Source organism: Talpa occidentalis, unplaced genomic scaffold, assembly GCF_014898055.3.
Source record: "Talpa occidentalis isolate TD23 unplaced genomic scaffold, MPIMG_talOcc4v2.1 talOcc4.12, whole genome shotgun sequence".
Lineage (NCBI taxonomy): Eukaryota > Metazoa > Chordata > Mammalia > Eulipotyphla > Talpidae > Talpa > Talpa occidentalis.
Window position 1 is genome coordinate 47,658,058 of NW_023601212.1, and position 27,209 is coordinate 47,685,266.

General features: G+C 56.0%; 3 protein-coding genes across 5 annotated transcripts in view; 1 reads left to right on the forward strand and 2 right to left on the reverse strand.

The window, feature by feature from the left end:
* UPF1 (UPF1 RNA helicase and ATPase) overlaps positions 1-6,853 on the forward strand; it is a 29,171-nt gene extending 22,318 nt beyond the window's left edge. For both annotated transcript variants that reach the window (XM_037506205.2, XM_037506206.2), the window contains exons 16-24: positions 157-274; positions 523-679; positions 858-1,000; positions 1,941-2,115; positions 2,546-2,627; positions 3,783-3,944; positions 4,047-4,264; positions 4,543-4,665; positions 5,160-6,853. In XM_037506205.2, the coding sequence (XP_037362102.1) occupies positions 157-274; positions 523-679; positions 858-1,000; positions 1,941-2,115; positions 2,546-2,627; positions 3,783-3,944; positions 4,047-4,264; positions 4,543-4,662 (1,175 nt within the window). In that variant the 3' untranslated portion in view covers positions 4,663-4,665; positions 5,160-6,853. The remainder of the gene's footprint in view (positions 1-156; positions 275-522; positions 680-857; positions 1,001-1,940; positions 2,116-2,545; positions 2,628-3,782; positions 3,945-4,046; positions 4,265-4,542; positions 4,666-5,159) is intronic.
* GDF1 (growth differentiation factor 1) lies at positions 6,606-8,800 on the reverse strand. Its single transcript, XM_037507979.1, has 2 exons — positions 8,482-8,800; positions 6,606-7,939 (listed from the first exon to the last, which is right to left on the reverse strand). The coding sequence occupies exons 1-2, from the start codon at positions 8,798-8,800 to the stop codon at positions 7,149-7,151; spliced, it is 1,110 nt and encodes a 369-aa protein (XP_037363876.1). The 3' UTR covers positions 6,606-7,148.
* Positions 8,801-8,913: 113 nt separating this feature from the next.
* CERS1 (ceramide synthase 1) lies at positions 8,914-26,619 on the reverse strand. 2 transcript variants are annotated; one of them, XM_037506207.2, is made up of 7 exons: positions 26,300-26,619; positions 23,939-24,098; positions 20,242-20,422; positions 17,947-18,108; positions 17,520-17,667; positions 17,200-17,309; positions 8,914-9,100 (listed from the first exon to the last, which is right to left on the reverse strand). In XM_037506207.2, the coding sequence occupies exons 1-7, from the start codon at positions 26,534-26,536 to the stop codon at positions 9,058-9,060; spliced, it is 1,041 nt and encodes a 346-aa protein (XP_037362104.1). In that variant the 5' UTR covers positions 26,537-26,619; the 3' UTR covers positions 8,914-9,057. The 2 variants fall into 2 exon arrangements, with proteins under 2 accessions (XP_037362104.1, XP_037362105.1); XM_037506208.2 differs by lacking the exon at positions 26,300-26,619 and adding an exon at positions 25,107-25,706.
* Between the last annotated feature and the right edge of the window lie 590 nt (positions 26,620-27,209).

A 27,209-nucleotide genomic window follows, 5' to 3' on the forward strand; every position in this document is an offset into this window, starting at 1 on the left:
GGACCCAGAGTCCTCCCTTAGGCCCTGCAGACTTGGGTTTCCCGTCCAGAGCCTGTTACCGCCTCCTGTGCATGACCTCTGCCCGAGAGACCTGCTGCGGCATTCTCCGCTGTTCTCTAATTTGAGGTGTTGCCTTTTCTCCTTCCTTGGTGACAGCGGATCGAGTGAAGAAGGGCTTTGACTTCCAGTGGCCCCAGCCTGATAAGCCCATGTTCTTCTATGTGACCCAGGGCCAGGAGGAGATCGCCAGCTCAGGCACCTCCTACCTGAACAGGTAAGTGACTCCTGGTATCTGCAGGCTCCTGCTGTGTCCACTGAGACAACAACTCACCACCGTTCGGTTCAGACACTTAACCTAAGGGCATCTCCACTTGTTTTTTCAATGTATGCTTTTTGTTGAGTGAGCCTTTTGTCCCTCATGATCCCTGTTAAGCATGGGGCTGCCCTGGCCTCTTGGCTTCCACCCTCAAGCCTTGGGGGAGCACACAGGAGGCATCAAGATTTGAAAGCCTGATCTTTCAGGACGGAAGCTGCAAATGTGGAGAAAATCACCACGAAGCTGCTGAAGGCAGGGGCCAAGCCAGACCAGATCGGCATCATCACGCCCTACGAGGGCCAGCGCTCCTACTTGGTGCAGTACATGCAGTTCAGTGGCTCCCTGCACACCAAGCTCTACCAAGTGAGTGGACCAGGGGTGCTTTGCTGGGACCACCTGAGACCCATGGGCTGGACCTTGACGGCCCTGCTTTGGGGGCACATGAGCAGATGGTCCCATGCAGGATTGGTGCGTCTCACAGGTCTCATGCAGTTGGTCTCAAGGCAGTCTGTTGGTTGACATGACCGTGTGCCCGTTTTAGGAGGTAGAGATCGCCAGTGTGGATGCCTTCCAAGGGCGCGAGAAGGACTTCATCATCCTCTCCTGTGTGCGCGCCAACGAGCACCAAGGCATTGGGTTTCTAAACGATCCTAGGCGGCTCAACGTGGCCCTGACCAGAGCGCGGTATGGACATACCCCTGGCCTGCTGGGCCTTAGTGGTGGCAGGTGTTGATCCTGCTGTGGAATCCTGAGGAACCTTCCCTCAGGGTCTGGCGCTACCTAGATTCCTTGTTAAAATCCTTGAGTCCCAGCCTTGCATTGTGCTGGTGGCACTGGGTGTGAAGATGCTTTGTCATATATGGGACCCAAGGGCCCCCAACACTGATTTAGAAACCCGCTCACCTCCAGGCACCTTTGTCTCCATGTCCTGGTAATTCCATGGCTTTGGTCTTTGGGTAGTGTTCTGATAGTTACTCCTGTGGGGTGTTTCCCTACTGTGTTGTTTGATGTTGGTTTGGTCCTATCCCCCTTCCTTTGCTCTGGATACAGCTTTTCTGAAATGGTGATGGTAGCAGAGGACTTAGAATAGAGTGGTTTGGTGGTTCTCTGCAGTACCAGATAACAGCCCCTCTGTCAGCTAGAGGTTGGACTAGGTCCACTTGTTGGTGCCCTCTCCTATGTGTAACCTCTTTTATGTTGCACTCTTAACTTGCTGGGCAACATTTGGGTGGGGTCCCTAAATGTTGAGTGAGTGGTAAAGCCTGCTAGGGACCAGTGGTGCCCTGGAGTCTGACTTGTGACTACAGACAAGCAGCTTTGTCTCTGAGCTCTGCCCACTGTAGTATTTTGACATCTGGGCTACTCAGGAATGCACCCCTAAATATACCCAAGTATATTCGCATTGTCATCAGCTTATGGAGAGGACTCCAGTTGTGGTCACACAGCCAGCAGTATGCCCATCACTCACTGAGTTCTATCATGGGCCAGGCCTCTAGGCAGGAAGGGTGAGGGCATCTGAAGCCCCAAGAGCTCCTGTGTTGTGAGGGGTGCTGGATCTGAGTCGATGTGCGCGGCATCTGCTCGCTGGCAGCCCTGGGCACCATGCTCTGTGTCATGCTTGCAGATATGGGGTCATCATTGTGGGCAACCCAAAGGCCTTGTCCAAGCAGCCCCTGTGGAACCACCTGTTGAACTACTATAAAGAGCAGAAAGTCCTTGTGGAGGGACCCCTGAACAACCTGCGGGAGAGCCTTATGCAGTTCAGCAAGCCCCGGAAGCTGGTCAACACCATCAACCCTGTAAGTGCTTTAGGGGGAGTGAGCCACCCTGACCCGACTCAGCAGCCTGTGGGCCTTGGCACTGTGAATCACTTAGGTGAGCCTCATCGCTCAGGCAGGAGGGGGTGGAAGACAGTGCCAAGACCCCTTATTCCCCAAGCCAGTGCCGTGGGGATGCAGCGTGCACGGGAGCAGTGGTGCAGGCCTGTCCCCCAGAACCCATGCACTGGGGATGCTTTTGAGTGTTGTCTGGGAGTAAGTCACACGTGGCAGTTAGGAAACTTTGGAAACCTGGTGCTTTGGTGGCTTAGGGGGTGTCATGTTTCGGAACCGAAGTCAGAGATGGACTGTCCATGAGAGGGTGGGTCAGCAGGCCTTCATGCAGACACTAGGTCTTTGGAAAGTTCTGCATCTAGGTGGTAAATTCCTCACCTACCCAAACTCTCTGCAGGGAGCCCGCTTCATGACAACAGCCATGTATGATGCCCGGGAGGCTATCATCCCAGGCTCAGTCTATGACCGCAGCAGCCAGGGTGAGTGTCTGGTGGGGGGGGACCTGGCCACCCGTGGATGTTGACTGTTCCCATGCCTGCTGCATCCTGCCTGTCACTTCTGGTGACCTCCCCAGCATCGATCCACAAAAAAAAAAAAAAGCCTAGCAACAGGTGTACCCAGTTCCTTTTTTTGAAATCACAAGTTGGTCTCTTTCTAGAAACAAGTATTTTCAATAATGCAGTTCTGCTTGTGGTGTCAGATCTTTTTTACACCCTGCAGCCTGCCTGCTTGCCCTGTGCTTCCTGCCCACCCTTCTCAGAGGGACGCCACAGCACTGCTTTTTCAGGAGCTGCTATCCTGATGCTTTACTGGCTTCCTAGACCTCAGATTTCCTATAGGTCTCTGCCCCAAGGCTTAGCTTGCCCTGCTGTCTGGATGCTGCCTTCTGCCTCAGCAGTCTATACATGGTTCCCCTGTGTCACCTGGGACCTTGGCCCAAGCCCCGCAGAGGGTGCTTTCTGCCATATACCACATACTTTGACCTTTGTCTTGTGCTCCATTCTGTGGGCAGATGCATTCACCTCCTCATGCCTTGGCTAGCCCCCTTATCGGGTCTCTCTCATTCTAGTTCCAGGCTCAGATCGAGGACTGTGTTCCAGAATGACAACTCTGACTGCTGTGTGGCTAAGAGTTATCTGGGCCTGACTTCCCTAAGTTTGCTGGGTTAACCACCAAGGCCACAGGCTCACCAGGGCTCTTGGCTTCCCAACCCCAGGGGCATCTCTGTGAGGGTTGGGTCACCCCTAGACCGTGGAGCTTTGCCTCTGGCCAGAGTCACCTGCTCTGTGGAGCTGATGTTGCCTTGTGTTTTGCTGTGTGCTTGGGTATAATGGGCATATAAAATGTGCCATAAAAAAGACCCCTTTTTTTTGATCATTGGAAATGCAGTGTGGAGATTCTTAAATTGTAAGATCTCTGTAGGGCAGGGGGGGACTGTTGGTAATGGAGTAGAGAGTTGTGGATCTGTAGCAGGTGACTTTGCTGTGGGAATAGCACCAAGAAACACGGGTGGGCCAAGCATTGACAGGCGCAACGGACATACCTATGCAGGTAGACCAGCTAGCTCGTGAGGGCTGGCGACAGGCTTGTTGGGATGCAATAGGCAACACGCCTGTGCCCTCTTTGTCTTACAGGCCGGCCCTCGAACATGTACTTCCAAACCCATGACCAGATCGGCATGATCAGTGCCGGCCCCAGCCATGTGGCTGCCATGAACATTCCCATCCCATTCAACCTGGTGATGCCACCTATGCCACCACCCGGCTACTTTGGACAAGCCAATGGGCCTGCTGCAGGTGAGTGCCGGCAGTGTGGTACTGGGAGAGTGCGTTGCCTCGAGTTCATGTGGGGTTCTGAGCAGACTGTCTGGGAGCTCTCCTAAACTGTTCGTCTTTCAGGCCGGGGTACCCCAAAAGGCAAGACTGGTCGTGGGGGCCGCCAGAAGAACCGCTTTGGGCTTCCTGGACCTAGTCAGACGAATCTGCCCAATAGCCAGGCCAGCCAGGACGTGGTATCCCAGCCTTTCTCACAGGGCGCGCTCACACAAGGCTACATCTCCATGAGCCAGCCCTCCCAGATGAGCCAACCCGGTCTCTCCCAGCCCGAGTTATCCCAGGTGAGTCAGCTGGTGAGTCCGCTGCTACATTCCAGAGACCTTAGCTCAGCCTCCTGCACGAGCACTTCCTTAGCACAGACCTATTGGTCTGCCACATTCCATCATCACCTGGGCAGCCAGGACAGTTTTCTGTCTCTCTGGTTTGATAACCAGTGTGGGTCCCGTGCCACTTAGACCTAGGGTTCCAGATTGTTCTTGGGCTGGTGAGAGGCTGGGTGCTGAGCAGGTTCTCGGGATGCATGCTCTGACTTGTATTTATCTCCTACTCTGTCTTTCAGGACAGCTACCTTGGCGATGAGTTTAAGTCCCAGATCGATGTGGCGCTGTCACAAGACTCCACATACCAGGGAGAGCGGGCATACCAGCATGGTGGAGTGACGGGGCTGTCCCAGTACTAGAAGGCAAGTGGGGGGGGTGGTCCTCCAGGGCATCTCTATCTAGCAAGTCAGGAAACTGAGGGCCCAGTTTGGCCTGTGCCAAGGACTGCATCCCTGCACCTCTCTGTACAGTGGCAGGGTGTATGAACCTCCCTGTCACGGCCCTCTCCTGAGTCCTAGAGCTCCCTGAGAAAGGGGTGAATGAGGGGGTCCCATGGCCACTGGTGTCAGTGAGGGGGTGGTACCTGGTCTCCCAATGCATGGGGACTCCTTCCTGTTTGTGCAGTGACCGAGCAGAGTGTGTGGGGGCATGGCTCCCACCTCTCTGCAGGAAAATGGGGTATGGGTGCAGCTTGGGCGAAAGGACCTCAGTTGCACCCAGACTCAGCCTCCTTGGTGTGGTGTCATGGATCTGGGGTACCCCCCTCACAGTTAAGATGGGGGGTGCAAAGCAACTGCCATTCCTTATATATGGTCTTCTGCCCCTTCCTCTCCTTACCCCCCCTCCCCCCGTGTAGGTGGCGGCAGAAGAGCTAAGCTATGTGGCTTAGTCCATCAGCATCTTATTCTGGGTAATAAAAAATAAAAATAAATGGATACCTGTTTTCCACTGCTAAAACTGAAGCACCACTGTGAGCAACAGGAGAGGGAGAGGAGCCCGAGACGGAGCGAGCGCCCACGCTGGCCCTCGGCGAGGAGAAGGAGTCGGGAGCGCGGCGGGTGGGCCCGCGGAGCCGCCGTGCCGTCAGCCGCTCAGGAGGCCACGCTCGCGTCCACACCTGGGCCTGCGACCGGGGCGGAGGGAGGAAGACCCTCGTCTCAGAGTAGCCCTTTCCTCTGTTCTTTTTCTTTCTTTTTCTCTTTTATTGAAAGGGGACTACGTTTTAGCAGGAAAAACTTCACGTTTCTGTGCTGAGCAGGCTCCTTGCAGGCGGCTGTGCCGGGCAGCCCGGGAAGTGCGAGTTCTGTCCATGCAGCTGAAACTGCCGTGGCCTTGCTGCCTGTGTTCTAAGAGGGTTTTCATTTAAAGAAAATAACGGTGTTTGGGGTTTTTGTTTTGTTTGTTTTTCTTTTCTTTCTTTTTTTTTTTTTTTTAAGATTCTTTCAAAGGAGTACTGAAAATATACTTTCCTGAGTTTGTCTCTCAAATCTTAGTGGTGGACCTGGGAGATGGAAGAGGCTTCCAGAAATGAAGTTTAAACACGCCATCACAGCCTGAGATTAGGATCAACACGTGTGAGGCGATCTGAGGAGGATTTTAGTTTGTTTTAGCTTCCAGCATCTTCTCCCTGTGTATCAGGGCGCTGAGGGAGCCCGCTCCGGCAGTGGCTTCAGGCCTCCACTGGACTCTGCGAAGCAACGTGCTTCCTACGCGCGGTGGACTCAGCCCCAGGAGGGCCCAGGCAGGACTGGCTGTGAGGCCAGAGGGCAGGAGGCCAGTTCTCCAGGGTCCTTTCCAAGGATTTGGCAGAGAGCAGCCACCAAGAGGGCTGTCCCTGGGGAGGTGCCACAGTTTGGTGGTCACCAGATACCCAGAGAGCCCTCCACTCCTTGTTCACCCTGCCCCCCAAGTTTGGACCCCTCTGCCTGCGGACTGGACACAACTTTCATGAGGGGGATGGTTGCTGGTTTTTTGAGGAAAAGAAATGTTTCTGGAATGAGATGCTTCTGTGCAGGAGGAGCTTGTAATTGGTCACACCAGCTGGGCCCGGGCATCTGGGGGTCTGGTTCTGGTGGCTACACCATGCTTTTTTCTCCTTGACGACCACCTGGTTGGGACAGTGACCCTGCAGCCCCCCTCCCCTTGTGGCTGACACTGTCCCTTATCCCAAAACCTTCAAAGCCCAGCTTGTACCTGGGCAGGTGGGACACAGCCACCTTCCTTCTGGCCAGGATATTCCATCGCTGTAGGGCTGTGGCAGTTTGGTAGGCTGCATAGAGGCACAGAGTGTGGTTTCTGCTATGACACTTGTGCCATGCACCCGGGGGCGCTGCCTGTGCCCCTGCCCTGTTCCTTGGAATGCTTTGCCTCGCCTTGTGCCGATTGCCTGTCCACCTTCCTAGCAGCGGGTACTCTTTTTAAGTTTCTGGACCGAGGAGCATCTGTACCAAGGCAATGTAACTTGACTTTTGGTCAATTTGTTTTAAGCTCTTTTGTCACCAATAAAATCTTAATAAACAGCTCTTGCATTCACACTGGGGCTGGATAAATGACAGGAGGGGGCCGGGTTGCAGGGTGCGGGACTTGGGAGTCACTTGGAAAACAGCCATGAGTCAAAGAGGTGGTGGGTGTCAGGTGGGAACAGCGCCTAAAGTCCCCTGTGTTGGGTATGGGGAGATCTGGAGGTGGGCTCTAGGAACTCAACCCTGGCGGGGTGGACAGGGTGTCACTTGGAGAGCTGGCAGCCCGTGGTGGAGACAGCCCCTTCCTCCACCCACACCCAGGTGACGAGATCAAGGAGGCTAGACGGACCAGGGTGTTTATTGTGGGTCTGACCCTTGCCAGCTCAGCGGCAGCCGCACTCATCCACCACCATGTCTTCGTAGTGCCGGAGCACCACGTTGTCGCTGTTGTCGAAGAAGAGCACGGAGATGGGTGACAGGCGTGCGGGCACGCAGCAGGGCAGGTCATGGGCCCCCGGAGCAGCCGCGTGCATAAGGGCGCGCAGCACGGCATGGTTGAGCGGGGGCGGCCCATCGGGCCCGGGCAGCACCGCTGGCAGTGTGCACTGGCCCTGGCAGTAGTTGGCCAGGAAGCCGCGCGGCGCGATGACCCAGCGGTGCCAACCCACCTCGCGGAAGCTCACATAGAGCCGTCTAGCGCGACACACGCCCCCGGGGCCACCGCCCACCGCGGGCTCGGCCTGGCGCCGCGGCCGAGCCAGCGGATGGCACAGGCGGGGATCCAGGGTCACCAGCAGCAGCGAGGCCTCAGCTAGGCGCGCGCAGGCGGCAGGGGTCCGGGGCTGCAGCGCCAGCGTTAGGCGGAGGCTGCTCGGCGCCGAGGCGTTGAGGGCCCAGGCGGCGCCCAGCAACTCGGTGCGCACAGGTGGCCCCAGCGCGTCCACCGCCTGACGGAGCAAGACCGGCCGGGGGCCCGCGCCCGCCGCCTCGCCCGCCCGCGCCACGCTCAATTCCCAGCCGCCCGCCACCTCGGTGTCCGCCGCTGCGAAGCGCAGTTCCAGGCGCGCCCGGCTAGCGCGCTCGGCGGGTTCCACAGCCGACAGGTCGAAGATGACGGTCCATTCGGGGCACTGCCCCGCGGCCGGGGAGAGTTCGGGGGGCCGAGCGGCCGCACCTGGGGAGGCAGGGAAAGACTCGGCTCGCGCGGCATCCCACACGGGGGCTGCGTTTGGACGCCAGAGGATGTCCGTTGGGGACAGGAGTCGGGGGTGAGGGAAGGGGGTGCACCATCTGTTAGGAGGCGTCAAATGGTGTGAAGCGACCGAGGTGAGAGATGGGGCGGGGGTAGGCGGTCGCTCGCGAAGAGGCCCTTGCCCAGAAAGGCTGGGGACATGCAAGAGGGGAAGGGGTGAGCGAGCACCTGGGGCCCGTGGGGAAGGATGCCGGGGGCGGAGTGGGATCTGCAGGAAGGCATCAAATGGTGTGAATTGGTGGGGGCTGGGGGTTGGGGGCAGGGTTTCGGCAGCAAGCACGGGGGCTGCCTTCTCAGGATTACTCGGGGTTCTGCAGGTGTCCGCCGCGAGCAGCGAGTTTGGAGTGGAGACCCAGGTTGCACACGCACTGGCCCGGGTGCGCTGGGGCCCCTGGAGCAGCTCGGGTCTGTCCCACGCAGCGCCCAACGGGGTCTCGACCTCCGGCATCCACAACCCAACTCACCTCGGTCCGGGACGTGGCGCACGATGTTTCCGGCGACCCCCAGCTCTTCCACGTGGCAGGGTCGGAGGGTGGCCCCCGGGGAGGTCCGCCGCAGGCTCACCCTGGCCTCCTGAGGGTCCCGGCGGCGAAACAGGCGCCACATGACGGGAGGTACCGGCCGGGGCTTGGGGGCACCTCGGGGTGTGTCGCGCAGCCCGAGAGCCTGGAGCAGGGCGGCGGCGGGTCCGGGGGGCGCCGGGGCGAGGGCCGGGGGCGCCAATGGCAGCAGCAGGGCCAGGAGGAGGAGGACGCGTCGGCCGACGCGGCCAGGCGCGGGCATCTTCCTCTCGGGAGGCGGCCGGAGGAGTGCGGGAGCGCCGCGGGGGCCCCTCGCGCCGGGGGCCGGGGGCGGGGCCGGGGCCGGAGGGTCAGGTTCCCGGGGCGGGGCCTGGGGGGAGGTGACAGGGAAAGGTCAGAGCCCGCGAGGGACGGAGGTGGCCTGGGCCGGGCTCCCGGGTCGAGAAGATCTTGGCCGGCGCCCCCGGGGGTGTCGTGGTTGATCCGGGACTCAGGGGGGCGGGGCTGGGGGCGATGGGTTCAAAAGAGCTTGTCCTTCACCAGCCCGTTCCTCGGCGGTTTCCTGCAGGCCAGAGCGGGGCCCAGTGAGGCATGGGGGTGTGTCCTCCCCCGACACCGCTTGCCCTCCCCATCTCCTCCCAGCCGGGCGCCTGCCTCGCCTCGCCCTTTCCTCCTCCATTTTCCCGCTCCTACCCTAACATCCTGCTGACCACTGGAGGACACAGCGTCCCTGCTTCTCCCCTCCCCCCTTTCTTGCTCCCTTGGACCACCCGCGGCTGCTGGAAGGCCGCAGGGCCCACCAACCCACACCTGACTAGCCCCTGGGTAAAGAGGCCCTTTATCCTCCTCCTCTGGCCAGAGCCCCTGCCACCAGGACCGCCCGCCGGGACTGCTTAGTCCTTGCTCCAGTGGCCTGGACCAGCTCACGGGGCAACCAGGAAAGGCCCTGAGTCTCTGACCACTGTCCTCTGTCCTGTCACATCTGCTATGGCGCCTGCTTTCCCTCCCCTTGTTCTTAAAACAAGGTATGCAGTGTTTTAAATCTCTTATCAATACATTAAGTGTCCAGTTTAAGATCCCAGAGAAAGGTTCCCAACTTTTAAACAATGTGCCAGGGGCCTCCCTGGTGGCACAAGGGGTTAAGCACAGCACTATGAAGCTATTCACAGCCTCTGCAGCACAAGTTTGATCCCCCAGCTGGCCAGGGAGCTACCCACATGGTGCAACGGACCCCTCCTGGCTCCCCCGCTGCTCCCCTCAGCAGTGTATTTCAGTCAGTCTGCCTGCTCTGTTCCCCACTCTGTCTCTGGTGAATCCTCTCACCCTATGTACCTCTGGCCTGTACCCCAGTTCTTGCATGCATAAATAAATCTTTAAAAATAAATAAAAAGTAAATAATGTGCCCGGTTTAGGTATTCCAAACTTCTCTAAAGATGTCTCCTGCACTTCATGTTTCCGAAAAAAAAAAAACCCACTCCCTCACTGGCGATCGCTCCACATATGCACGACCGCTCTCCACAAATTCCATCATTGCTGCATGAATTAGTGACACTCTGTTTCCCAGATGGGACTGGACCCGGGCGCCAGGGGTCTGCCCAGGCCCATGAGACTGGACGGACAGGGCTTTTTTCTGTCCTGTCCTGGCTGCCTTTGCCAACATTGGTGCAGAGTCCCATCCTGTTTAATGGGCCCCTGTGGTGCCTAGACACATGTCACTGCAACCCCACTGTCATGGCTACTGGCCCATCCCTGTTCCCTTTTATGGAAACTCTTCATGCCTCTGCACATGTTCTGCTTCCCTGTAGACACGGGCTCTACAGCTGAACTTACACATTCCTAAGCTGGCAAAACAGTCTCACCACCTAGACGTTGCTGCTGAGGGTCGAGCGTGGGTCTTGCTGCGGTGCCGCCTTACAGCTCAGGCAGAGCACAGGACTGTCCCCCGCCCTTCTGCTTTGCCCAATACTCAGGCTCAGTCACCCTTTGATGGAAAAAAGGAAAGCTTTCCTGGAGGACATGATCTGGTCACTCTAACTCCCTTTTTTCTTGGGCTGGGGCCAAATGGACACTCCTTCCTGAATAGGCGCAGCCACTTCTCCAGGGTTGTGGCTCTTTCTCCCGCCACCACCAGCGGGAGCCCTTTATCTGTGAGGTCAGTGATAAGCCCTCCCATCTGTCTTTCGTCCTCTGTCTCTGCCTGTGGCCAAATTAATCTTCCTTTCCCAGCGTCCTCCTTCTCCAGGTTGAATGAATTGCTAGATGACATGCTCCCCGGCTGGCTCACACTTTGCAGGGAGGAGGCTGCCCACAGGTGGGGGGGGGTGCTCTGATGTCGCACACATATTTGCTCTTTCCTCCATGAGCTCACGTGTCCCGCATGTTCTGATAGCTCTTCCCTTCCAGGATCTTCATCACTTGCTAAAGTTTGATGAGCTCCGGTCTACTGTATTTATGGACTCCTGTCTATTTCCAGGTGGTTTTAATTTCTACGTTTTTACAGGAAATTCAGCACCTTGAAGGATGGGTATCCTGCCTGTGTCTTTTTTTTTTTTTTTTTTTTTATAGAGGCATGTTTTATTTATTTATTTTGTTTGTTTGTTTGTTTTGTTTATACATGCACTGGGTACAGTCAGAAGCGCGGGAGGGTGAGAGAATTCACCAGAGCCAGAGCGGGGAGCAGAGCAGGCAGAAGGACCGAAGTACACTGCTGAGGGGAGCAGCGGGCGGCAGGAGAGGTCTGTGCGCCATGTGGGATCCTCCGCCGGTGGCCGGGAAGCAGCCGGGGATCGAACCGGCGCCGCAGAGGCCGCGGGCAGCTTCGCAACCCAGCGCTCAACCGCTGCGCCACCGGGGAGGCCCTGCCTGTGTCTTTTTATGTTTCCAGAGGACCCCACAAGTTTCCAAGATCTCCTCCTCCCTCGAAACAGCCTTACTGTTTTTTGTTGGTTTTTTGTTTTGTTTTTTGCCGGGGGAGTACCCAATTCGGATGAGAGGGCCTAGACATTCGGCTTCTGATTTACACTGTTCACGTCCCTGCATCACTGCAGGGAAAGACTGCTGTGAGGATGGAGGGGTGGAGGGGGTGGAGGTGAGGGCAGGCGGCTGACTCAGGGTTATGGATGTTTTCCTGAAGATAAGAGGGGGCTCCCTAGGGTTTTGCAAGGTCTTCGCCTGGGTTACCACCAACTTCAATGGACAAATGTCAGCAGAGGGGGTTTGGGATGGGGAAGGGGCTGGTTTGGTACATTTTAGAGGACGCCTGGAATGCCGCTGACACTGGAGACAGGATGGTGTTGGGGAGCACTATGGACCTGAATAGGGCCTTGGAAGTTGTGAAGTGGAAGGGGTGAGGGGCAGGCGGACCAGCAACTGCCTGAGGTGCACTGGGTTGGGTCAGGGATTTCTCTGGTGGTGGTGGAGGGGGGGTGATGAAAATCTCCAGCTGGCAGTGGTGATGGCTGCACAACTCTGAGAATGGATTAAAAACGCTGCATTAGACATGGTAGATGGACAAAGTGTATGATACGTGGAGTCTCTCAGAATAAAGCTGTGAGCAACAAGAAAAGAGAAGGCTGGGACCCCTGGGTTTAGAAGAAAAGAGGCCTTGGTGGGGCCAGATGGGCAAGGTGTCAGGGTAGTGGGCATGGGGAGCATTCAAGAGAGGAGGGGAATGGTCTACTGCAAGGAAGAAGCTGGAGGCAGAGGTGAAGGGGGGAGTCTCTCCTGACTGGAACTGCCAGGAACAGACCAGAGAGTCGGCCATGAGTGGGACAGCGGCCTGGAAGGAGAGGGGCTACCTACTGAGGTGACTGGCTGGTGGGAGAGTAGCTGTCCTTTCAGACTGCTATCCTGGGGACATGTTGGTCAAGGAGACGGTGGGGAGGACAGCTGGCGTCAAGGAGGAAGGACAGTCCCAGGAGAGCCGGCGTGCTGGGCTGCCTTGTCCTCATGCAACCCATCAGGTGGGGCTGTGCTCAGTGAGAGCCAGTTCTTCAGACTCAGGGGCAGTGGTGTGCGAGCAGAGGTAGAGCAGAGGATGGAGCAAGGGATGGGGAATCATCAGGCCAGGCAGTGGAGCCAGAGGTGGTGCGTGTCTGTCCGCAGATGGTGGCCTCAGAAGCCCACAGAGGACAACAGGCACAGTGGCCAGCCCTGGGGGCTGAAGGCCTGTGTTCAGACGGGTGGTCCACCAGATGACCAGGGGCAACTTCATTGTCCTATAGTATGTTTCCAGACTCTCAGTCATCATTTTCTTCCTGTTTTCAAACCTAACTTTTCACCTCTGTGGTCACTGTGATCCTGTTTCCAAGCTTCCCTACTCCTTGACTTGCTCAATTTTGAGGCATGTTCCTTGTGCTTAAAGAGAACACCAGTTCACTCAGGTTCTGATGAAGGAGTCCTGTCCCGGTGGTTTGAGACTGCATCATGTGAAATGTTCCAGATTAAGAATTACAGCTGATGTCTCTTCCTGTCTGTTTACTTGCAACTCTACATGCCCTGGAGTTTCTTAACCAGCACAGAGACAGGGTATTTTAAAAACCTAATTTCTAATAGGCATGACTATTCCATGTTGTGGATGCTCAATACTCGAGATTACCTTTCCTGCTTTAGATTTCTTCCCCTTGCCTTTTATTTTGTTGTACCTGTTCTAATTTCTCCTTTCTATACCCCATCAGTTTTAGCATAAGTAACAGCCTAAAGGCAGTCCTTACCTTCTTATAACATGCAAGCCCCCAGTCCTGTTTGATAATATTTAATATTCAAAAACAATAAGTAGGGGCCTTCCTGGTGGCGCAGGGGATTGGGATGCAACCTATGAAGCTGTCCGCAACCTCTGCAGTACGAGATGGATCTCCGGCCGGTCAGGGAGCAACCCACATGGCGCGGCAGACCTCTCCTGACTTGCCCTCTGCTCCCCTCAGCAGTGTACTTCGGTCAATCTGCCTGTTCTGCTCCCCTCTCTGTTTCTGTTGAGTCCTCTCACCCCCCACACCTCTGGCCTGAACCCCAGCTCTTGTATACATAAATAAATAATATCTTTAAAAAAAAAAACCACTAAGTATTTTTGATAATACTTCACAATACTTTAAAAAAACTTCTCCAATTAGGCAATTAAAATTCTTATCCAGATATGTGTCAATTTCTCTGCTGGATCTACCTCTTGGGAGTGTCCTTATTTCCTGAAATATACTGTACAGTAGATCTGTGGTGGTAACTTTCTTAGTTGCTAAGCCTGTTTCTCTTGAGTAATTGTTTTTAAAATTGTGTACAAAATTCCCTGCTGCCAGTGGCTATAGCTTCGGCACTGGAGATGCTGCTTGACCCCGCAGTTCCTGTGTCTCCCATGGATGCTCGTCTGTCATGGTCTTGTGGGTCCTCTTTTCTGTGGTTGTTTCCCCATTTTCACTATGATGTTTGAGGACAAGCTGCCTTTTTACTCATCTTATAATTTGCGTCTTGTCACTTTTTGGAAAATGCTCAGCATAATCTATTCTCCTCATTAGAATGAAATCATGTAATTATGTCTCCTGTTAGAGCACAGTTAGACCAGATAGTTCTTAGACTTCTGCTTTCCTATTTTCCATCTGTTTAGGCTGAATTCTGGGTCATTTCTTCACAGCCTTCATTTAATTTGCTCATTCTCTCTTCTACTGTATCTAATTGTTTGAGTCTTAGCATCTGTGGTAGGTTGAATGGTGGACCCCCAAAAGATTTGTTCATCTGAATGTGACTTTTATTTGATAAAAGCATCTTTGCACATATAATGAAGCAAAGGAATTCGGGATGATCAAGCTAGAGTTAGGGTATACTCTAAATCCAATGACAAGTATCCTTATAAGAGAGAAGAGGGAGAGAAGCCATGTGAAGATAGAGGCAGAGATTGGGGTGATACCAAGGACGTCTCGAGCCCCTGGAAGATGGTGGAGACAAGGAAGAGCCTTGGGAAGAAAAACTGCCCTGCTGAACAAAACCACAGGCTTTACTTGGATTTCACCTGACTTCAGATTTCTGGCCTCCAAAACTGTGAGAGAATAAATTCCTATCGTTTTAAGGCACCCAGTTTGTAGTACTTTGTTACAGCAGCCCCAGGAGGCTAATCTAACATCCAGTGCTGGTTTTGAAGGTCTCTCCTATCTTTTATTTTTTAAATAATCTTTTCATTTTAAAGTAACTTTAGGTATGCAGAGAGGGCACAAAGATAGTACAGAGAGCTCCCACAGAGCCCTTACTAGCCTCCCCTGACGTCAGCATCTCACAGCTCCAAGGAACAGGGTTTCAACTAGGGACCACCCCAGTATTTCACTATTGACCGAATGGCAGACTTTACTTAGCTTCCACAGTTTTTCCACAGGCACCCTTTTCTAATCCAGGACCCCACTCTGCATTCAGTGGTCTTGGTCTCCTCTGATCTGGGAGGTGCCGCTGCCTGACTGTTTTCCACGGCCTAACGGAGTCAAGTGTCCTGATCAGCTCTTTTGTAGTGTGTGCCTCCACCTCATTGTTTTTTACACCACCCAGTTTCAGACCCAGCTGTCCCTGGGGGCTATGGCGCCACAGGGCTGATAGTGGCAGAGTGCTCCCCAATAAGCTGTCTTCACAGCAGAAATGCCATTGCTCGGAGCTGGGTTACCCCAGCCCACAGGCAAGCTGGGTGTTCTCTGGGGAGGTAGAGCAGGCAGCGGCACTGGGCAGCGTGAGGTCTGGCCTGTCTCTGCCTTGGGCTCAGCTCTTACTGTTCTATAGCAGGGAGATCTTCCAGACTTTAAATTGGGCCAAGCAGGTGCCTCCCACCCCCAGTTGCAGTTCTCTTTAGCTACCGCTTCTTCCAGAAGCCTCTGAGATGGCTCAGACTCAGCGATGAAACCTCATGAATCTCTCTGCAGAATTCCCGACCCACTGAACCTCTAAATCACAAACAGTGTTATAGACCAATGTTACCACAAAAATAAATTAATAAAAATGACCCCTTCCCCAAAAAGAATTCCTGACTCATGTTCCCTGGACATCAATGATCCTACAATCTAGACTCCCAATCCCCCTCCTTAGGCTGCCTCAATGCCCATCTCAGTAACTGCCAGCTTGAGCCAAAATTTGGGGTGGTCTTTGATTCTTACATTTCTGTTTCACCTACATTCAAAGCCTGTCTCCTTAGTTGGGATCTGAACACACACACTTCCTCCTGGCTAAATACCTGATGACACAGATGGTCTCCCTGTGGTCAGCTGGCACCTTGGCACCCCTGCCATCCTGCCTGACCCCTCTTCTCCCTTCCCCAGGCATGGCTTTGGGCCTCACACATTGTGCCTCAGGTCTCATGCCTGGCAGATGTAAAATGCTTCCTTTTACAGGTGACCCCTTACTTACAATTTTTCAATTGTACCATAGCAAGAAAGTGATACACATTCAGTAAAAACCATAGTTTGAAATTTGAGCTTTTCCCAGGCCTGCGAGGCACCACACCATCTCCACTAGTGATTCTGGGCTTTTTTATATGTTACTATAAACTAACGTATAAAAAGGCTTTGCATTAGAGGATTCTGTCCAAATGGTGGCTAATGTCAGTGTTCTGAGCAATTTTAAGATTGGCCAGGCTGAGCTACAATGTTTGGGAGATTAGACGTAGTTAATGCATGTTCCACTTATGCTGCTTTCAATTTATGATGGATTTATCAGGACGTAACATGTATTCGAACTCGAGAAAGCAGAGAGTCCCCCCTCTGCTCAAGAGAGTCCTCCCTTGATCTCAATCTCATCTTTTGATGTTTTAAAAATCTCTGCTCCTCTATGCTCCTCACTGCTGCTTCCAACCCACCTCATGAAGCTCCAAGGCCACTGCTTCTCCCAAACCATGGATGATGCCCCAGAGGTCAAGTGAGAGGCCCACATGTTAGCATCGTTCAGGCTTTCTTGAGCCTCACGTCTCACTGCTGCTCAATCCACTGCTGCTCAACTCCACAGTCCCTTGGGGTACTGCACATGCTTGACCCTTCTGGTCACCCAAACCCTCCTCCATTTGCTCCTGGAGCCTTCTGGGGGGTACTTCTGATACCACCTGACTCTGAGGCTGACAAGTCCCAGGGGCACCACCTTCAGGATGCTCATGAGGCCCCTTTTTTCTCCTTCCTAGAATTCTCCCCTGAGCTGTACTGGGTCTGAGACTCCAGTCCCATCTCCTGCCTCACTGATGCGTGGGCTGCCCTACTAGACCTCAAGACCAGCTGGACAGAGGTGGGTTACCTGTCACCACTTCCATATACACCAGCTTGGAGATCACTGTCTGGCCTGGCCTGTGGTTGCTCCTCGCCACACACCAGCTCTCGCTTACTCCAACCATGCCAGCACTAGGCCTGCCCCTCACCACTCCCAGTGCAGAGACCCTGATTCTCTCCATTCACAGCTTTGCCCCCAGCCCAGACCTTTCTACTCACTTCCTTGCTGTCTGTCCTACACATCTAATTCTGTTGCTCCACCATCTACCTTAATTGTAGTCTCTGTTCTGGATGCAGGCACAGGGTGAGGGGAGCACCATCCGTGTCGCCTCATCTGCTGCCCTGTTACATGTTCAGTGCCTGCCCACAGCACACTCAGGTAGAAGGATGATGGACAGACAGAAGAGGCGGCTAAAGGAATGGACCTGGGGCTATGGCCCCGCACACTCACTCAGCTTTGCTGGGCTTGGGGCTTGGAGCCTCTGCAGAGTCGTAGTCCCGCACATCCTTAAGTTCATTCATCTGGCCCGTCAGCACCTTGGCGGCAAAAGCCACGATGTACTGTGGGAGGGGAAGGCACAGGTAAGCTGGGGAGCCCTCATCAGCTGCCCTCCTAATGGCTGTGTGTGCCTTTGCACATGCTATTTTGTTGCCTAATATGCCCCTCCTCCCTGGGTGAACCTGAGATGGCCTGCACCTAGCCCACTGAGAGCCTGGGGAGAGGGACTGAGGAGGAGCAGGTGGCCTGGAGTTATGGGGCAGCTCACTTACCAGGAACCAGTAGAGGTTCATGAGGGTGAGCAACAGCAAGAGTGCATTAAAGAAGAAATAGAAGGGGATGTCAGGCACTGAGCGCAGGCTGCAGTGGCACGTGGCATAAAGGACCTTGAGTGGAAACCAGTAGAGGCGGAACCAGAACCTGTGAGGAGAGAGGCCGATCAGCGAGGTTGGCCCCACTCAGCCCTGTCCCATCCACCTGTCAACAAACACCCTTGTTCTGTTGTCCCATCCTTGCCCACCTCTCCCCATCTGTCTTCATTCCTGCGTCATCCCTTCCAGCTCAACCTGAGCCTCTTCTCGCCCAGGCCCTCCCATCCCCCGACTGCCCCACCCACCTCACCAAGACCAAGACCTCCTTCCCCATGCCCCTGCCCACCTCTACCCGCCCCCACTGCTCCTGCCAGTTCCACGGGCTCACCAGCTAAGGCTGAAGCTGACGCACCCCAGGTCCGCCACCAGCGCATGCAGGCGGTAAGTGGAGCCGCCTCGGGACTTGAAGTAGACGTTGAGCTTGGTGAACTCCAGCTGCACATCACTGATGTCATGCAGGAAGAGCACAAGGATGCCTACGTTGTGATACCTGGGCGGGGAGAGAAGAGACTGAAGGGGTCACACTGGAGACCCTTTCCCTGCACTGAAGCCCTAGCACAGGCCCTCTCTGCTATGGTTCCAGGCTTCCGGTGGCCCTGCCCATCCCACTCGGCAGGGCCAGTAATCAAGAACTAGGCCTTACTAGCTCCCAGACACCCCAGTCCAACAGATCCTGTCCCACCCCACCTCACTATCCACAGGGGACCCAGAATACTCCCTAGAAGTTCCTTCTCTGTCCCGCATTTCTGTGACCTCTGATCCCTCCATGACACCTGATCCTCACAGGCCTGGATCATTCTGTGTCCGGATCCACCAAGTCAAGCATTCATTCCTACAGTGAACCTCATTGCTGAGGTGACATTCCCAGGTTTATACACTTAACATGAGCTGCAAACTGTAGACTTACCTCAAAAAGGCCTGGGGCCGGGGGCCTCTCTGGTGGCACAAGGGATTAAGATGCAACCTATGAAGCTATCTGCAGCCACTGCAGCACGAGTTCGATCCCTGGCCAGGGAGCTACCCACATGGCACAGCAGACCTCTCCTGTCTCACCCGCTGCTCCCCTCAGCAGTGTATTTCAGTCAGTCCGCCTGTTCTGTTCCCCACCCTGTCTCTGGTGAATTCTCTCACCCCCAGGCCCCCACCTCGCACCTCTGGCCTACACCCCAGTTCTTCTACACACACACACACACACAAGACCACGGTCAGAGGCCGCCATAGTCCCTCTGGTCCCACCTCACAGCCACTTGGGCCAAGGGGCCTGAGTCATACTTGGTCTTACCCTATAAATCTTTCTCACCAGGTCTCCAGCCCCTCCCTGCCCCCAACCACTGCCATCTGTCACTGCCCTTTGCATGTGCTGTCCCACAGCCTGATAAGCACCTCCAGCCATTCAAGGTCTCCTTCGCTGCCTTTCTACCTGCTGTCCTCACCCTCCCTACACCTCCCCACCTACGCATCTAACCCACATCTGCCACCCACTCCCCCGCATCCCTGCAGTCTTCCAACTTGATTCCTCTTCAGAGAATCACCTTCAAACTGTTACTTCTTCCTTCATGTTCTTATCATCTGATTTTATCCTCCAGAGGACTGACATTCAATAGAAGTTTCTAGAATGATGGGAAATGTCCAATATAGGTGCCTCCAGTCACATGTGGTCAAAGAGCAGCCTGAATGTGGCTAACAAACAGAAGACGTGAATTTCTTCAAGTATAATTCAAATTGAATTAGTCACCTGTGACTGGCAACTGCTACACTGGCGCCTATGGCTGGAGCAGCCAGGGCAATGGAAGAACACGTGCCCTTTATGTCATGCTAGATCTTTTTTTTTTTTTTTAAAGATGTTTATTTATGTATAAAAGAACTGGGCTGTAGGCTAGAGGCACGGGGGGCAGGCTGAGAGGATTCACCAGAGACAGAGTGGGGAGCAGAACAGGCGGATGGACTGAAATACACTGCTGAGGGGAACAGTGGGCGAGTCAGGAGAGGTCTGCTATGCCATGTGGGTTGCTCCCTGGCTGGCCGGGGATCGAACTCGTGCTGCAGTGGCTGCAGACAGCTTCATAGTACTGAGACTTAACCCCTTGCACCACCAGGGATGCCCCCATGTTAGATCTATTACCAGTCTTGTTTTTATGAAAAGAGGAAGAGGCAAAGTTAAAGTTAATGCTATATTCTAATTAACTCACTAAGTCTGAGATATGGTCATTTCAAATTGCAACCACTACAGCGAAAGGGCTGCTTTGCCTCTGGCCGGGGTGGCTCTGCAGATAGCAAGCACACTGACGCCTGCACGTATTCAGGCAGAAGCACTAGGGGTCCCACATGCCAGCTGCAGCGGGCTAGACCATGCCCAGTCTGTCTGTTGTGTTCAAGGCAGTACCCCTGCCAGAGCTGTGCATGGCTGATAGCAGTGAGCATGTGCCAAGTGGCACCCAAGGGGGCTGTCCAGGCAGGACTGGGTGGGGTATGGCAGGGCTCTTACCCCATTGCTCCAGTATCGCTCACCAGAATCCTCCCAATGAAATCCCCATGTCCCTGCGCCCCAGACACTGGCCTCCGCCCCATGCTGTGCCCTCTCCCCCACCTCACCCTACCCCTCCCAGTCCCCTCCTGAACTCACCGGAAGGCATAGGAGGAGACGATGAGGACCAGGGTGACCACGTGGTGGATGAGCATGACCACGGAGTCCTTGCGCCAGGCATCCATGTACAGCGTAGCATAGATGGAATGACCATAGAAGCTTCCCTGCAGCAGGTAGGCGACTGCAATGTCCCGTGGTACCGCCATGCCTGACGTCCAGTCTGGGGAGAGCCAGACTGAGCTGTCGGGGACCCCCAGGAGGCCCCATAAGCCCCCTCAAGCCAGGCCAGCACCCTCCTCATGCTGGGCATGCCATGCATCTCTGCAGGTGTACTGAGTAGTGGCTCTCCTGTCCCAATTATTTTGTACGAATAGAGCAGTTTTAGATTTGTTAAAAAAAAAAAAATGGTGAAGGTGCTCCTGGTCCAAAACCAGTCCCTTGCAGGATTTCCAACTCTTGCCAGCCCCTCTCATTGTCTTAACTTACCAGGTTCCTTCAAACCAGCTGGGATCTCAGTCCTGGCAAGCCTTCACCCTATGGAAGCCGCCACCCTCCTCCCCCTCCTCTGAATGCAGCCCTGCCAAAGACTGGGCCCTGTTACCCTATCCTGCCTCTGCAGCCTGTGTTCACCCACACTTAGGCTTCCCAGCTGACATCTGCCCCTCCAACACCTCCTCCCCCAGCTCATACCAACACAGAACTCACTGGATTATACCCTGCTCTTCAATGACTCCTTCCCTGCCCACCTTCCAAATCCATACTTCCCGGGCTCCATCCTGGGTCTCCCGACACCCCACGCACCCCTCGTCTAGAGCCAGACACTCCCTGGAGCCCAACTGCTTCCAGAAGGCTCTAGTTCCCCCACCTCAGTAATGACCCTTCACCTGTGCCCTGCCCTCCTGCAACCAGGATGCACTTGGACACCCATCAGGACTTCTCTTCCATCCATTCCTCACTGCCCCCAGCCCAGTCCTGACAAGGCCACCTCCCATGCAGCGCTGCCCTGACTCCTCCCAGCCTCCAGAATGGGATCCTGATCATCCACTCTCCTCTGGTTGGCCTCCATGCTGTGAATATGCAAACCCAGTCCCAGGAATGTGCCCCAGGGAACTGAACACAAGGACTCAGGGTAAGTGTCCACAGGAGGGGCCTCCTTGGTGGCTCAAGGGGTTATGACACAACCTATGAAGCTATCCACAGCCACTGCAGCACGAGTTTGATCCCCGGCCAGGGAGATTCCCACATGGCGCAGTAGACCTCTCCTGTCTCGCCTGCTGCTCCCCTCAGCAGTGTACTTCGGTCAATTTGCCTGTTCTGTTCCCCACTCTGTCTCTGGTAAGTCTTCTCACCCTCCATACCTCTGGCCTGTACCCCAGTTCTTGTATGCATTAATAAATAAATCTCTAAAAAAAAAAACAACAACAAAGTGTCCAAAGGAGAATTGGTGACATTCGCCAAGAGGAGGAACCATCTAAATGTTCATCAGCTGATAAAGGATAAACGGCGTGTTTATCCATCCACATGGTGGAGTATCACTCAGCCATGAAAAGGAGGGAAACCCTGACACACACTCCAACATGGATGAACTGAAAACATAATGCTGAGAGAGAGACCAGACACAAAAGGCCACACTGTATGATCCATGGATATGAAATGTCCAGAGCAGGCAAATCCACAGACAGAAAGCAGATGAGTGGTTGTCAGGGGCTAGGGAAAGGGATGGTGAGTGCTGTTCATGGGTAGGGGGAGTCTTCCTTTGGATTCATGGAACGTTCTGGAACTAGATAGAGCTGGTGGTGTGTACGGTTTGTGAATGTGCTAAATGCCACTTACATATTGTAAAATGGGGGGTATATTAAAACCGTGGCAAAAATACATAATATCATACATATATAGAAATAAATACATCATAACCACTTTAAGTTCAACAGCATTAGGATTGTTCACATTGTCATGCAAACATCTCCCGAACTCACACTGTAAAACTGAACCCCCGTCTCCACTCAACACTCACTGCCCCTGCCCCGGCCCCGGCCCCCGCTCCTGCTTTCTGTCTATGATCTGACTCCTCTAGAGACCTCACATGAGTGAGCTCTTGCAGCATTTTTCTTTTGTGACTTGCTAAAATGGCCAATTTCACATTAAGTAAATTTTACCTAATTAGGAAAAAAAATGCAAACATCCCACAAATAAGATCTTGCCCCCTGTCCCCGCTACTTTAACATGTCCAGGTATTCCCCAACGCTGGGCAGCAAAACCCATGCTCATAGTGGGCCCTCCCCAGGTCCTCCTCTGAGCGCCTGGGAATGTGGGAGCATGAAACTGCGAGAATGTGGCCATGGGGCCTCCCTACCCCACCGCACGCCTCCCAAGCCTCCGTTCCTTTTCACGTGGTAGCACCCAGGAGGGGCACGGAGAGGCCTGCGTGGAAATGCAAGACCAATCTCTCTACCCATCGAACTGGCAGGATTGTTACAGTGAGGGAGCACACCCTCCACTCCAGGCCTAGATCTAGGGGTGCATATGATTCACCATGCAGACTGCTCCTCCCTAGGGCACACAGACTCCACCATCCTCTCCACGTTCACTTCGACCTGCTCTGTGGGTGCTCCTGGTTGTCCCGGCTGGTCTCCCTCCCCACTTCCAGGATCTGTCCCCGGGGACCCAGCTCCTGGTCTTCCCTAGACTGGTGTCGCCCCACCCCCTCTTCTCCAGCATGCCCTGCAAAACATCCTCACATCAGCCACTTCTCTCCTCACCTCAGGCACCTCCTGGTCCCATGACTAGGTTTCCTACCTCAGAGTTGCCTTAGGACGTGGGCCGGGGGCCGCTGTGTCAGCACAGGGCCTGACACACAGCAGGTGCCCGCTACATGAGCATGGAGGCAGCGCTGCCTCACCAGCATGTCACCTCGGCATCGGTCACGAGAAGCCAGAGGCAGCTCCGTGCCCAATGCTGCGACTGCAACTCTGGCTCACTCACACAAAGGAAAGTAGAAGGCAGACAGCTATGCCCCCTTTGGGGATCCACCACCGGGAATGCTTGCACGGCCCTACAGGGCAGACAAGTGCCCCGTTTGTCTTGGGACAATGGAGCCCGGTCACCAAGAGCCCTCGGGTTACACATAGGGCAGGACCACTGCAGACCACGCTTTCTAAACCAGCCAGACTCTGCTGACAGACAATACTGCAGTCACCTTCCTGCCCACCCCACCCAGCACTCAGGTCCCAGTGACACCCACATTGAACTCCATCAACACAGTCACTTCTCACCAAATTTATCCTGTCAACCTGGTCCAAACACACAGTCCCTGCCTCCCACCCCAGCCCCCCAACCCTGCTTTCCTCACATCTCCACACGACAGTTGGAGGGTGCTTTTTAGAACCCACAAGCCCAACCTCACCTGTCCCTTGCTGCAACTGATCCTATTCAGAATGGAACTCAAACTCCTGCCACCCTCCTCCTGCCGGCACACCCTACCTGGGGCATGTGTGGGCCTCTTGTACATGCTGATCTCAGCAACTGGTGTGCCCTCTGGACCTACATAAGGGCTCAGCTTCCCCAGGAGGCCTCCTGAGCCAGGTGGCTCCTTTCTTGTCCCCAGGGTCCCTCGATGACCCTGGTCTCTGGGCTGGCTTCATGTTGGCATGAAATGAGTGTCTGGCTCCCCCGAGTACCCTATCTCAGTGTTCAGAGCAGAGCCCTGCCCACCCAGCCTATCCAGAAGGGCCCCTACCGTTGAAAATGGAGGGTGGGTCATGAAAGAAGGGGTAGTCAGTGCCAAAGAGCAGGTAGGCACTGTAGCTCCATGCACCCAGATAGAAGAGGAACTTCCAGGCGCTCTCTGGCATCTTGGCGGCATCTTTAGGCTGAAGGCGGCACCGCTTAGCCAGGGGCTGTGGGCAAGAAAGTGGCAGGCCATCAGCGCTGGGAGCACCAGGGGTGCTCTTAGTAGAGGGGGGACCAAGGCCCGACTCCCTGGGTCAGGCAGTGTTGGGGAGGGTTGCCCAGTACCCACAGCCACCTGGAACGTAACCAGAGCCCATGTGTGCCTGCCAAGGCTAAACTTAGTGTCCAGCTGTCCGGAGACAGCTCAGGGAGGGTAAGAGGGGGTGGAGGGATCTGCAGGGACATGAAGACAGGCTGTGAGCACAAGGAGGGGGATATATGGGCATAAGGCTAGGAAGACCAGAGGGGTCACCCCTGGGAGAGTTGGGGGGGTAGGAGTATCACAGGAGCTGGGGATAGGGTAGGGAAGAGGAAGAGAGGATTAAAGAGAAGATGTGGAGGGGACTATGGGTGAGCCTGTAAACAGTAATATGAGGGCATGTGGGGAGCATGGGGAACAGAACACCAAGTGATCCCCATGGGTAGACATGAGGGAAGGGGTTGCCTCAGAGGAGGAATTTGGGAAGACCAGAGAGGACGATGAGTCTGAGGACAGTGGGACAAGTAGGTAGGGGAGCCAAAGGAGAGAAGAGGGCCAGAAGAGAGAGGGGACCAGGGAGGGAAAAGAGGCCACACAGAGGTGGACATGGACTGCACCTCAAATCTGAGAGGACATCAGGGAGAACATGAGAGAAGTGGGCACAATGGCACTGGGAGGCATGAGGGAATTTGGGAAAGCCAGCACCCATGGGGTTCTGGGGGCAGGGCTTCAATCCCTGGGTTCCAGACTCCAGAGCAGTCAGGATGAGCTGCTTCCCTTCCCCCAGGCTGAAGGCACCCCCAACACCAGGAGTTGCCATAGAGATAGTCGGCTCTGGTAACCCCTGGCAACCAGGCTCCTGCCAAGAAGATGAGCTTGGGAGGTTGCCTGTTTCTTGGGAAGGGCGAGTCTCTTCCCTGGGAATGGTGAACCTGTTTCCTGGTGCTGGGGCCCTGCCTCCACACATTCCATTGACCTTGCTGTGCCCCTGACAGGTCCCTCGGGCATGCTCCCTCTGCCTGGTCATCCAAGAGTGGCCCACCACATCCCCATCCTGGGTTCCGACCTTCCCACTTCCCAGCTGGGAACTGGGATGGTCAGGGGAGCAACAAAGCCAGATTGTGATTATGCTGACCTATGAAGGGGCTCTGTCATGCCTGCTTCCCCTCCCCAGAGCAGGGGGATGGCTGATGTCTCTGTCCCAAGTGAGTGATATGGGGTTGGGGGCGGGGACAATGGCGGCCAGACAACGCCCCATCCCCGATTAACAAGGGCCAGCCTCTTCCTGGACAGCAGAGAAAGGCCCCTTTGTTGGCGCCAGGGCTCTATCCCTGCACCCCCTGCCACCTCCAGCCAGACTGGCCTGGGTGACTCCAGTCCATCCACGGGATAGCTTCGGCCAATCTAAGGGGGGGGGGGCAAAACACAGCAGGGGGCCCCCGAGGTTGGAATGAGGCCAAGCGCCAATGTCACTCCCGCGGTCACCCGGGTTCTGTGGAAGTTGGGCAATTCAGTTTCAGCCCCTTGGAGGCGGCACAGTCCCTCTCCTAAGACTCAGGCCGCGGCACCTCCCCAAGGCTGTGACCACAAGCGTGGCCGGGAGCCCAGGCCACTGCCTCCCCAGGTCGGAGGGCGGCGCTGACCCCAGACAGGCGCGAGGCTGAGACCCGCTGCAGCCACTACCCCACAGCGGCTGAAGAGCCGGCCCCAGGACCTCGAGCCCGCTACGCCCGGCCCGAGGGCGCATGGCGCAGGCGCCCCCTGAGCGCCGAGTCCTCCCCGCCCGTGCCTTCCGCTCCTCAGTTCTGCTTCGGCCCTGCCCAAAAGGGTGCGGGCGGCCCGGGCCCTCACAACGCCCCTGGGCCCCCCGGGCCCGCCTCGACAGGAAAGGGTTATGCCCCAGTTCCTCTCCATCTGCATCACCACCGTGTTGGGGTCGCACGTCCTGGGTTCCCCTCAGTTCGGCCACACCCCCGTAACCACCCCCACCCGCACCGACCAAAAGGGGAGAGCGTGGGCTCGGGATCCCGCGTCCTGGCCTCTCCCGCCTGAGGCTCCCCACCTTCCAGTGGCCCGACTCGTTAAGACGGAAAGGGGCGCAGGGCGGCCCAGGGCCCCCTAATGTCCCTTCCACCCGGCCACCCAGCCCCGGACCCGGGTAGCACTGACCCGAAAGAGGCGCGCGGTGGCCGCGGAGCGCAGCGCAGTCCAGCCCAGCGCACCGAGCGCCAGCAGCAGCAGCTCGGGCGGCGCCAGGTGCGCGTGCTCGGCCAGGCCGCGGCGCGCGAGCCCCCAGCCGCAGTCCGCGCAGCCCCGCGCCGCCGCCAGCGCGCTGCCCCAGCCGCGCTGCACCAGCTGCGCGTAGCTCGGCATGGGCTCGGGCCCCACGGTCTCTGCCTCCGCCATGCAGTCCGCTCGCCGCCGCCCGCCGCCTGTGCCCGCCAGCCGTGGCGGCCGAAGTCCTGCACCCCGCGTCACGCGCCGCAACTGGGCCGGGGGCGCGCGGGCTGGAGCGCGGGGGACGAAGGGGCGGGGCCGACTCAGGCTCCGCCCCCGCGGGGGCGCGGGCGACGGGCACGCGGGGCCCGGACGCGGTGTCGCCGACCTGGGGGCGCGCGGGTGCGGGGTGCGGGGTGCCTCTGAGGCAGCAGCTGATGAGTCCCGGCGTGGTCTCTTTGCCTCCCGGAGGCGGTCGCGTTCGGGCCTGTTTTCCAGCAGGAGAAACCGTGGCGCGGAGCAGCGGCGTGGAGTTGGCCTGTGGAGACCTTGAGCCACCCGGTGGCTCCACCCGGTCTCCGCTCAGGGACGCCCCATACAACCCGGGCCCCCCACCCCACCATGCTGTGTCTGTGCGTGGGCACGTTGGGTTACCAATAAGCAGCACCTTGACTGACCACTCCCTGCTCCTGACCCTCGGGCATGCCTCTCACAGGGCCTCACTGTGGGACCTTACCATTGCCTGGCCCAAGGTCCACCAGCTGCTCTGTGTGATCCTGGGGGCCTGAGGCCTCTCTGCAGCAAGTTAACACAGGTCTGCCTGGAAGGGGAGGGAGTGGGCACCCATGTTGAAGGGGATTCA

Bases quoted from the DNA above. Each gene is read 5' to 3' on its own strand.
- GDF1 (XM_037507979.1), bottom strand. From the start codon at position 8,800: ATGCCCGCGCCTGGCCGCGTCGGCCGACGCGTCCTCCTCCTCCTGGCC. The intron at 7,940-8,481 runs GTGAGTTGGGTT...CTGCCTCCCCAG, and splicing joins GCGCCACGTCCCGGACCGAG to GTGCGGCCGCTCGGCCCCCC.
- CERS1 (XM_037506207.2), bottom strand. From the start codon at position 26,536: ATGGCGGAGGCAGAGACCGTGGGGCCCGAGCCCATGCCGAGCTACGCG. The intron at 20,423-23,938 runs GTAGGGGCCCTT...GGCTCTCCCCAG, and splicing joins CCCACCCTCCATTTTCAACG to ACTGGACGTCAGGCATGGCG. The intron at 9,101-17,199 runs GTGAGTGTGCGG...TCTGGCCTGCAG, and splicing joins CCCAAGCCCAGCAAAGCTGA to GAAACCGCCGAGGAACGGGC.